Source organism: Lepus europaeus, chromosome 5, assembly GCF_033115175.1.
Source record: "Lepus europaeus isolate LE1 chromosome 5, mLepTim1.pri, whole genome shotgun sequence".
Classification (NCBI taxonomy): domain Eukaryota; kingdom Metazoa; phylum Chordata; class Mammalia; order Lagomorpha; family Leporidae; genus Lepus; species Lepus europaeus.
Window position 1 is genome coordinate 27,449,431 of NC_084831.1, and position 12,108 is coordinate 27,461,538.

Genomic DNA, 12,108 nt, shown 5'->3' on the forward strand with positions numbered 1-12,108 from the left:
TTCCAATGTATTTGATTGTTTTTTTGTGGCTATTGTGAATGGGATTGATCTTAGAAGTTCTTTCTCAGCCATGGCATTGCCTGTGTATACAAAGGCTGTTGATTTTTGTGCATTGATTTTATATCCTGCTACTTTGCCAAACTCTTCTATGAGTTCCAATAGTTTCTTAGTAGAGTTCTTTGGATCCCCTAAATAAAGAATCCTATCGTCTGCAAAGGATTCCCAATTTGTATCCCTTTAATTTCTTTTTCTTGCCTCATGGCTCTGGCTAAAACTTCCAGAACTATATTGACTAGCAGTGGTGAGAGTGGGCATCCCTGTCTGGTACCAGATCTCAGTAGAAATGCTTCCAACTTTTCCCCATTCAATAGGATGCTGGCCGTGGGTTTTTCATAAATTGCTTTGATTGTATTGAGGAATGTTCCTTCTATACCCAATTTGCTTAGAGTTTTCATCATGAAAGTGTGTTGAATTTTATTGAATGCTTTCTCTGCATCTATTGAGAGAATCATATGGTTTTTCTTCTGCAGTCTGTTAATGTGGTGTATCACATTGATTGATTTGTGAACATTGAACCATCCCTGCATACCAGGGATAAATTCCACTTGGTCTGGGTGGATGATTTTTCTGATGTGTTGTATTCCTATTGGCAAGAATTTTATTGAGGATTTTTGCATCTGTTCATCAGGGATATTGGTCTGTAATTTTCTTTCAATGCTGCATCTTTCTCTGGCTTAGGGATTAAGGTGATGCTGGCTTCATAGAAAGAATTTGGGAGGATTCCTCCTTTTTCGATTGTTCTGAATAGTTTGAGAAGAACTGGAGTTAGTTCTTTAAATGTCTGGTAGAATTCAGCAGTGAATCCATCTGGTCCTGGGCTTTTCTTTGTTGGGAGGGCCTTTATTACTGTTTCAATTTCTTTCTCAGTTATGGGTCTATTTAGGTTTTCTGTGTCTTCATGGTTTAATTTAGGTAGATTGCCTGTGTCCAGGAATCTATCCATTTCTGATAGATTTCCCTGTTTGCTGGCCTACAACTCTTTGTAGTAGTTTCTGATGATTCTTTTTATTTCTGTGGTGTCTGTTGTTACGTTTCCTTTTTCATCTCTGATTTTATTGATTTGGGTCTTTTCTCTTCTTTTTTTAGTTAGTTGAACCAATGGTGTGTCAATTTTATTGAATTTTTCAAAAAACCAACTCTTTGTTTGGCTGATTTTTTGTAATTTTTTTTTTATTCAATCCTGTTGATTTCTTCTCTGATTTTAATTATTTCTCTTCTCCTACTAGATTTGGGTCTGGTTTGCTGCAGTTTTTCTAGATCCTTGAGATGCATTGAAAGCTCATTGATTTGGTGCCTTTCCAATTTCTTGATGTAGGCACCTATTGCTATAAACTTTCCTCTCAACACTGCTTTTGCCGTATCCCATAAGTTTTGATATGTTGTGCTGTTATCCTCATTTACTTCCAGAAAGTTTTTGATTTCTCTTTTGATTTCTTCTATGACCCATTGTTCATTCAGGAGCATGTTGTTCAGTCTCCATGTGTTTGCATACTCTAGGGATTCCTGAGTTGCTCATTTCCAACTTCAATCCGCTGTGGTCTGAGAAGCTGCATGGTATGATTCTAATTCTTTTGAATTTGCTTTATGGCCTAGTATGTGGTCAGTCCTAGAGAAGGTTCCATGCACTGCTGAGAAGAATGTAAATTCTTTAAATGTAGGATTGAAATTCTGTGGATATATGTTAGATCCATTTGGGCTATAGTGTTGTTTAAATCTACTGTATCCTTGTTGAACTTCTGTCCGGTTGATCTGTCTATTTCAGAGAGTGGAGTATTGAAGTCCCCCAGTACTATTGTATTGGAATCTAAGTCTCCCTTTAAGTCCCTTAACATATCTTTTAAGTAATCCGGTGCCCTGTAATTAGGTGCATATACATTTATAATAGTTACATCTTGCAGGTATCTCTCTTACATACTGATTTATTTTCCTTTGGATTTGTACCTAGTAGTGTGATTGGAGGATCACATGTTAGTTCTAGCTAAGTTTTTTGAGGAGCCTCCATATTGTTTTCTGTAAAGGTTAGACTAATTTACTTTCCCATCAAAAGTGTATGAGTTCCCTTTTTGCCCCATCCTCACCAGCATTGTTATTTTTACCTTTTTTTTAATGGTAAATAATTTACTGGAAGTCCATGGTTACAATGGCAACAAATTCATTTTAAAAGGATACAATATAAAGTTAAAAGAATCTGCCATTCATCAGAAAATTTTTAGCCATTAGGACTGTCACTTAGAGAACCCAAATCATTCTAACACCAACTCTTTTTTTTTTTTTAAACAATTTATATATTCATTCGAAATTTATGGACACAGTTACACAGAAGGAGAGAGAGTGAGGTTCCATCTACTGATTCACCTTCCCATGGCCGCAACACCAAGGCTGGGCCAAGCCAAAGCCAGGAGCCCCATCCAGATCTCCCATGTAGGTGGCAGGGGCCCAAGCATTTGGACCATCTTCCACTGCTTTCTCAGGTGTGTTAGCAGGAAGCTGGATCGGAAGTAGAGCAGCCAGCACTGAAACCGGCACTCCAGTATGGGATGCCAGCCTCATAGATGGCAGCTTAACCTGCTGTGCCACAACACCATTCCCTTAGACGCCAAATCTTAAAAGAAAACTTGAGTTTTATTAGTCCATATGGAATAGATCCACACAACCTAGAATCTGTTGAATTCTATAGATTATCACCTTCTAACCAAACATGATCTGTTGGTACTATATGTCTGTTCTATAATACATTCAATTTTTTTTGTTTCATTTTTAAGATTTATGTATTTGGGGCCGGTGCTGTGGCATAGTGGGCTAAGCTTCCACCTATGTAGCCAGCATCCCATATGGGCGCCAGTTTGTGTTCCGGTTGCTACTCTTCCAATCCAGCTCTTTGCTATGGCCTGGGAAAGCAGTGGAACATGACCCAAGTTCTTGGGGCCTCTGCACCCACGTGGGAAACCCTGAAGTAGCTCTTGACTCCTGGCTTCGGATCAGTCCAGCTCCGGCTGTTAAAGCCATTTGGGGAGTGAACCAGTAGATGAAAGACCTCTGTCTCTCTCTGCCTCTGCCTTTCAAATAAATAAATAAATCTTTTTAAAAAAAGAATTGAAAACAAACAAATAAATAAAAGAGTTCGCTTGACAGCAGTGGCACTACAGAATAGTGAGTAAAGCTGCCGCCTCTGGTGGCAGCATACCATATTACGTATTTATTTGAAAGAGTCACACAGAGAGAGGGAGGAGTGACAGAAAGAGAGCTCTTCCATCTGCTGGTTCACTCCCTAGTTGGCCGCAACAACCAGCGCTGGGCCAGTCTGAAGCTAGGAGCCGGGAACTTCATTTGAGACTACCATGTGGGTGCAGGGATCATCTTCCACTACTTTTCCCAGGCCATTAGCAGGAAGCTGGACTGCAAGTGGAGCAGCCAGAACTCAAACCAGTCCCTGTATGGGGTGCTGGCATCCCAGTTGGCAGCTTTAGTAGCTATGCCACAGTGCTGGCCCCAATAAATTGAAATTTTAGGGTAAACGCAGGACTTCCAGTAAAATAAAAATGGAAATCATGTCTCAAAGAATTTATAGTTGATCTATGGTTTCAGGGTTCCTCTGGCCACAATGAACCCTTGAAAACCTTCACCCAGGACCAGTGTGGGCCTTTCTCACCTGGGCTCAACAATGGTCCACCTATTTTTATCTTTTTGATCATAGCCACCATAACTGGAGTAAGATGATGTCTCATTGTGGTGAAACACTGGTTCAGTTCCAGGGTCTGCTTTAGTAGGAAGCTGGATTTGGGAGACAGAGCCAGGCAATGTACCCAGACACTCCGATCTGTGACCTGAACTGCTTAAGTGCTGGACCAAAAGCCTATCCTCTTTGTATATTCTTTTTTGTGAAATATCTATTCAGATCTTTGCCTATTTTTAATTTGTTACTCATTTACTTATTTTTAAACTGTGAATTTCCTACTGTTTAAAAATTTTTCTTTATTAATTTTATTTACGGGAGAGAGAGAAATCTCCCACCTAGAAGTTCACTCCTCAAATACCTGCAACAGGGTCTGGCATTATAGCACAGCAGGTAAAGCTGCAGCATGTGATGTGGGCATCCTACATGGGCACTGATTCATATACCAGCTGCTACCCTTTGTGTCCATCTCTTTTCTAATGCTTGGAAAATGAAACAGATGTCCCAAGTGTTTGGGCTCCTGCCACCCATGTGTGAGACTGGAACAAAGCTCCGAGTTCATGGCTTCAATCTGGCCCAGCCCCAGTGGTTGCAGCCATTTGGGGAGTGAACCAACAGGTGGAAGAGTCTTCTCTCTCTCTCTTTCTCTCTCTCTCTCTCTCTCTCTCTCTTTATCTCCCCTTCTCTCTATAACTGACTTTTCAAATAAATACACAAATCTTTAAAAAAAAAAAAAAAAAAAAAAAAGCCTGGGGCATAGCAGTGTGGTGCAGCAGGTTAAAGTCCTGGTATGCTGTACCAGCATCCCATTTGGATACCTGTTCAAGTCACAGCTGCTCCACCTTTAATCCTGCTCTCTGCTATGGCTTGGGAAAGCAGTGGAAGATGACTCAAGTGCTGGGGCCCCTGCACCCACGTGGGAGACCCAGAAGCTCTGGGCTTTGGATTGGCCCAGCTGCAGCCATTGCAGTCATATGGGGAGCGAAATGTAACTGTAACTCTGCCTTTCAAATAAATAAATTAATTAATAAGAATAAATGCTTGAAACAGCCAGGGCTGGGCCATGCTAAAGCATGTATCTGAGAACTCAATTCATTTCTCCCATGTAGGTGGTAGGGACCAAACTACTTGTACCTACTGCCTCCCAGGGTACACATTAACAGAAAGCTGGAATTGGGAACAGAGTTGGACTCAAACCCAGGCACTCTCATGTGGGTCGCTGGCATCCCAAGCAGGGTCTTAACTACCCAGCCAAACACCTGGTGCTATTTGCTCATATTTTTAATAAAAAAAATTTTAAAGACTTATTTATTTATTTGAAAGGCAGAGCTACAGAGAGGCAAAGAGAGAGAGAGAAAGATCTTCCATCTGCTGGTTCACTCCCCAGATGGCTGCAGCAGCTGGAGCTGAGCAGATCTGATGCCGGGAGCTTCTTCTGGGTCTCCCACACGGGTACAGGGGCCCAAGGACTTGAACCATCTTGTACTGCTTTCCCAGGCCATTTCAGAGAGCTGGATCGGAAGTAGAGCAGCCAAGACTTGAACTGGCTCCCATATGGGATGCCAGCACTGTAGGTGACAGCTTTATTCACTACATCGTAGTGCCAGCTCCTATTTGCTCATTTATTAATTGACTATTTGTGTTTTTGCTGTTGAGTTGTTTGAATATATATACCTTTATATATTCTGGGTATTAATCCATTATCAGATAGTTTGCAAATATTTATAGTTATTCTGTTGATTGTCTCCTTTCCTTTGTAAAAATTTGTTAATTTGATGTAATCCCATTTGTCAGTTTTTGCTTTTGCTACTTGTGCTTTTAAGGTCCTATTAAAAAAACCCAAAACTTTGGCTAGATTAATGTCTTAAAGTTTTTGCTTCCTCTTTTCTTCTAGTCATTAGTCTTATATTTAACCCATTGGTCCATTTTGAGTTCACTGTTTTTATATAGTGAGAGGGATAAATTTCATTCTTCTGTGTAGTGCCACCTAATTTTCTCTGCATCATATGTCATTTATTAAGGAGGCTTTCCTTTCTTCAGTATGTGTTCCTGGAGTTTATACTTGGTTGAACCATGAATCTCCATAAGCTTTATTTTATTTTATTATTATTTTTACTTATTTGACAGATAGAGTTAGAGAGAGAGAGACAGACAGAAAGGTCTTCCTTCCGTTAGTTCACCCCCCAAATGGCTGTTACGGCCTGAGCTACACTGATCCGAAGCCAGGAGCCAGGTGCTTCCTCCTGGTCTCCCATGCGGGTGCAGGGCCCAAGGACTTGGGCCATTCTCCACTGCCTTCTGGGCGACAGCAGAGAGCTGGACTGGAAGAGGAGCAACCGGGACTAGAACCCGGCGCCCATACGGGATGCCAGCACCACAGGCAGAGGATTAACCAAGTGAGCCGCGGCACCAGCCTCTCCATAAGCTTTTTTTAGTTGTTGAAATTGTATTAAAACTTTTCTATTTGTTTTGTTTGTTTCTTCATTAGAAGACACTCCAAGTCAGCCCCAAATTATTGTGGTGCCAGTTCCAGTACCAGTGTTTGTACCTATACCCCTTCATCTTTATACTCAGTATGCTCCAGTCCCATTTGGAATTCCAGTTCCAGTGAGTAATAATTTTACGTTTAAGGCTAATTTAGCATGCATTTCCTCTGTTAACATTTATAGCCCTGTGAACACACTGTTCACTTCTCTAAAATATACCTATTTCTGATGATCTGTTATCATGTTGCTATTATTTAATACGGAGTATATAATTGATTGCTTTTGTTTGTACCCTAATTTTTCAGAGAAGGTTAAGGTGTAACTGTATGAAGGGCATACACAGTACAGCCACTTACATAGAAAAAGATCCGAAACTGTTTTGGAAGAATCCTAGATTCTGGCATGGGTGAAAAAAAAAATACTGAGATTAACATTTCTCACTTGTTATTAAAGCAAAATGTATTCTTTTGTTTTGGAAATATATTTTCCTCATACTGAATTCTTAAGAGAAACAGTTGTGTAAAAATGTTAAGCAAGAAATATAAGCAAAAACAAACTAAAAGTATATGCTATAGAATTATATATTTTTTTACATTTATTTATTTATTTGAAAGAATTGGTGGGGGAGTGGGAAGGTAGGAGGAGACAGAAAGAGAAATCTTCCATCCACTGATTGACTTCCCAAATAGCCATAACAGCTGGAGCTTCTTGCAGGTCTTCCATGTGGGTGTAGGGATCCAAGCACTTGAGCCATCTTCTGCTGCTTTCCCAGGCACATTAGCAGGGAAGTGAATTGGAAGTGGAGCAGCTGGGCCTGGAACTGACACCCATGTGGAAGGCCAGAGTCATAGGTGGTGCCTTTACCCACTATGCCACAGTGCCACAATGCTGGTCCATAGAATTATTCTTTTAGAGGATTCAGAGACATGCTTTGTTGAGTATCCAGGATATATAATTAATGGATTTTATTTCAGTGGTTCTAGTCTTTCTAAAAACAACTAGCAAGACTATTTAATCATAAGCAATGAAAATATATTGAATTTGCTTAATGTTTTAATATGTACATCTTATCTTACAAATAATAGTTTTGATGACAAGCCTATTGCCTAAGAAACTTTTGAGTTTGGGTTGGTTTTTCAGATGCCTGTTCCCATGCTTATCCCATCCTCAATGGATAATGAAGACAAAGCCACTGAGAGTATTGAAGACATTAAGGAAAAACTTCCCACCCATCCATTTGAAGCTGATCTCCTTGAGATGGCAGAAATGATTGCAGAAGATGAAGAGAAGGAGAAGACTCTATCCCAGGGAGGTTGGTATAATCTTTAAAAGTAAAGAAAGAAAAAACGCATCTGCACATTTTTAGGTAACTTAAGTAATTTTAAGAATTGCACAATCAGGGTGTTTCTGAAAGCTTCGTTCTGTTTAAACAGTGACACCTTATGGGTTTACTAAACTTGTTGCTTCTGAAAGTTCTTAGCCTTTTTATAAATGAAAACTAAACATTGGTGCTTAGTGTACTTTTTAGTTGTTAATGAGGAAATAATCCATAAATTGAAATTTCATGAAAATTTTCTGTTTTTATCCTTTTATTCAAAGGTATGATCCCCACATAAGAGTTCCTGTTGTATAATAACCAGCATGCTGGTAGTGGGTAAATAGAACCTTGGGGCAGAGAACCATTTGGCTCAAAATAAACAATAGATGAATCTCATTTTGTTAGTGTGAAATTCTTACATCAACAGTTAACATTTGTTTGTGCTTATCATCCCTGAGGGATTATCCTAAGTACATTTTGTAGATTGCTTCATTTAATCTTCAGAACAACTCCATGTGAAAAGTACTGTTTACTTCATATATGTCATCTGGAAATTAAATATTAGACTGGCCTTGGTTATGCAGGGAAGAAGTAATTGAACCAAAACTTGAATCCAAGTCTGTCTGACTCCAAAGTAAATGATATTAACCAGAACTTATCAATATAAGAAAATTTTTGGCCTGCGCTGTGGCTCAACAGGCTAATCCTCTGCCTTGCGGCGCCGGCACACCGGGTTCTAGTCCCGGTCGGGGCACCGATCCTGTCCCGGTTGCCCCTCTTCCAGGCCAGCTCTCTGCTGTGGCCAGGGAGTGCAGTGGAGGATGGCCACTGTGCTTGGGCCCTGCACCCCATGGGAGACCAGGAGAAGCACCTGGCTCCTGGCTTCGGATCAGCGAGATGCGCCGACCGCAGCGGCCATTGGAGGGTGAACCAACGGCAAAAGGAAGACCTTTCTCTCTGTCTCTCTCTCACTGTCCACTCTGCCTGTCAAAAATTTAAAAAAAAAAAAAAAAAAATTTCAGTAAGTTCATAGGAAATTAAATGAAATGATGAAGTTACTGTAGTGCAAAAAATTTTTTAGAACTTTGCAGTTCTGTTCCTGATTCTGGCTCCGCCTTCTGACTCCACCTTCTTATAAATGCAAACCCTGTGTCAAGTAGTGATAGCAAAAGTTGCAAAAGTTATTGGGTTCTCAATTCCCTGCTTTGATACTGGCCCCAACCTCAGCCCAGCCCCCATCATTTGGGGAGTAAAACAGTAGATAGTTCATTTTCTCTTTCTCTTTCAATTATTTTTTTTTTTTTTTGGACAGGCAGAGTGGACAGTAGAGGGAGACAGAGAGAAAGGTCTTCCTTTTTGCTGTTGGTTCACCCTCCAGTGGCCGCCGTGGTAGGCGCGCTGCGGCCGGCGCACCACGCTGATCCGATGGCAGGAGCCAGGGGCTTCTCCTGGTCTCCCATGGGGTGCAGGGCCCAAGCACTTGGGCCATCCTCCACTGCACTCCCTGGCCACAGCAGAGAGCTGGCCTGGAAGAGGGGCAACCAGGACAGGATCGGTGCCCGGACCGGGACTAGAACCCGGTGTGCTGGTGCCGCAAGGCGGAGGATTAGCCTGTTGAGCCACTGTGCCAGCCTTCTTTCAATTAATTTTAAAAAACTTTTAAAATTAAAAAGAAAACAACTGAGCTTCAAGACATGTAGTGATCATCATGTAGTATATAGGTAAAATCAAATGGTTTATAAATACAGTAAGGAGAAATTAATTTTAGCTGAAGGGATTTGGCTAATTTCTGTTTAATATTCGGTGGAAAAAAATCAATTTTTCTGAGTAAATAAAAAAAGTTTTATTTTGTTTTTACTTTTTTGAAAGATTTATTTTATTTTGTTGCAAAACAGAGTTACAGAGAGAAGTAGAGCCAGAGAGTGAAAGGTCTTCCATTCCACTGGTTCACTCTCCAAATGACCATAATGGCCAGAGCTGAGCTGATCTGAAGCCAGGACCCAGGAGCTTCTTCTGGGTCTCCCATGCGGGCGCAGGGGCCCAAGGAGCTGGGCCATCTTCTACTGTTTCCCAGGCCATAGCAGAGAGCTGGATCAGAAGGAGGAGAAGCTGGGACTCAAACTAGCACCTACATGGGATTCTGGCACTTCAGGCTGGGGCTTTAACCCTCTGCACCATAGCGCCAGCCCCTTAAGTTTTAAAACATACTTCTATCTTTGAGCTTAAGAAAGTATTTTGTGGGCCAGCGCTGTGGCATAGCAGGTAAAGACGCCACCTGCAGTGCTGGCATCCCATATGCACGCCGGTTTAGCCCCAGCTGCTCCTCTTTCTTTCTTTTTAACTTTTATTTAGTAAATATAAAGTTTAAAATTGCAACTTTGGATTATAGCAGTTCCCCCCCATAACCATTCTCCCACCCACAAACCATCTCATCTCCTACTCCCTCTCCCATCCCATTCTTCATTAAGATTCATTTTTAATTACCTTTATATACAGAAGATCAATTTAGTATATACTAAGTAAAGATTTCTACAGATTACATGGACACAGACACACAAAGTATAAACTACTGTTTGAATACTAGTTTTACCATTAATTCACATAGCACAACACATTAAGGACAGAGATCCTACATGGGGAGTAAGTGCACAGTCATCCTGTTACTGATTTAACAATTGGCACTCTTATTTATGATGTCAGTGATCACCCAAGGTTCTTCTTCTTCTTCTTCTTCTTATTTTTTTGACAGACAGATTGGACAGTGAGAGAGAGAGAGAGAGAGAGAGAGAGAGAAAGGTCTTCCTTTTGCTGTTGCTTCACCCTCCAATGGCCGCCGCAGCCGGCGCACTGTGGCCTGTACATCGCGCTGATCTGAAGGCAGGAACCAGGTGCTTCTCCTGGTCTCCCATGCGGGTTTAACAGGCTAATCCTCCACCTGTGGTGCCAGCACAGCGGGTTCTAGTCCTGGTCGAGGCGCTGGATTCTGCCCGGTTGCTCCTCTTCCAGTCCAGCTCTCTGCTGTCGCCCAGGAAGGCAGTGGAGGATTGCCCAAGTGCTTGGGCCCTGCACCTACATGGGAGACCAGGAGAAGCACCTGGCTCCTGGCTTCGGATCAGCGTAGTGCGCTGGCCGTGGCAGCCATTGGAGGGTGAACCAACGGTAAAAGGAAGACCTTTCTCTCTGTCTCTCTCTTTCTCTCTCTCTCTCTCTCTCTCGCTGTCCACTCTGTCTGTCCAAAAAAAAAAAAAAGAACCTGGGGTTCCAGTGCCGCAGGCAGAGGATTAGCCTATTGAGCTGCAGCGCTGGCCCACCCAAGGCTCTTGTCATGAGTCTGCTCCACTTTTAATCCAGCTCTCTGCTATGGCCTGGGAAAGCAGTAGAAGATGGCCCAAGTGTTTGGGCCTCTGCACCTGCACGGGAGACGTGGAAGAAACTCCTGGCTCCTAGCTTTGGCTCTGTGCAGCTCTGGTCATTCGGCCATCTGGGAGTGAACCAGTGGGTGGAAGACCCCTCTCTCTCTCTGTCTCTGCCTCTCTGTAACTCTGTCTTTCAAATTAATAAATTAAATAAAATTTTAAAAAATGTTTAAAAAGAAAGTATTTTGTAATTGACCTGTAGTCTTGACCTTTCAGTGCAGTAGTAAACTCTATTATATGTTTTGGGGAAAAGCAGTTTAAAGCATATTTGTGAATCTTTCAATAGATGTGTGTATTTGCTTCCACGTGATGGTAACAGAGAATTTCTAATAGTACAGGAATGTTAAGTCAAAAGTAAAGATCTCTCTCAACATGGCTACTAGTCCTGCCACTGAGGTTTGTAGCCACTATTAACAGGGGCAGTTTGTTTACGCATTTAGCACAAATGTCTGATTTTATTAATGAGTCATTGTTTATGCATATGAAGTCTTACTTAGAACAGTATGTTATGAATCATCTATAAAAAGCTGTCATTTCATTTGAGAAACAATTTGTTTTGTGCATACATTTAAATTGCTTTATTATATACTTTTCTTTTTCTTTAGATTCTCAAACTTCTGAACAGGAACTTTTTTTAGACACCAAGATATTTGAAAAAGGTTTGTATTTATAAATATATTTTAGTTCTTGGAAATACTATCCTAATAGAAACCAATAAAGTACTAGTCCTCTTGTATTTGCTGTTTGCAATTTTGCCAAATGTCTATGATGAGTGCTGATTTATAATGAGAATAGTAAATAGATACCTCAAAAAAAATTTTTTAAGTGTTAACTAAGGTAATACTTTAAAGTGCCTACCAATAGTATGAATCCATTTATGTGAGGATGATGAATCTCAGTTTTTGGTATTGAGGGGTTCAGGAAGGATGTCAAGAGACCATCTTGATAGCTTATTTGTTTTCTGTGAATTTCAGACCAAGGAAGTACATACAGTGGTGATCTTGAGTCAGAGGCAGTATCTACGCCGCACAGCTGGGAAGAAGAACTGAATCATTATGCCTTAAAGTCAAATGCTGTGCAAGAAGCGGATTCAGAGCTGAAACAGTTCTCAAAAGGGGAAACTGAACAGGATCTGGAAGCAGATTTTCCATCAGG

The 12,108-nt window shown here is 41.1% G+C and overlaps 1 protein-coding gene across 8 annotated transcripts in view; it reads left to right on the forward strand.

Moving 5' to 3' along the window:
- The window catches only part of ZMYM4 (zinc finger MYM-type containing 4), a 183,001-nt gene that overhangs the window by 133,161 nt on the left and 37,732 nt on the right, over positions 1-12,108 (forward strand). For all 8 annotated transcript variants that reach the window (XM_062190933.1, XM_062190935.1, XM_062190934.1 and 5 more), the window contains 4 exons: positions 6,222-6,340; positions 7,360-7,531; positions 11,559-11,612; positions 11,928-12,107. In XM_062190933.1, coding sequence (XP_062046917.1) covers positions 6,222-6,340; positions 7,360-7,531; positions 11,559-11,612; positions 11,928-12,107 — 525 coding nt within the window. The remainder of the gene's footprint in view (positions 1-6,221; positions 6,341-7,359; positions 7,532-11,558; positions 11,613-11,927; position 12,108) is intronic.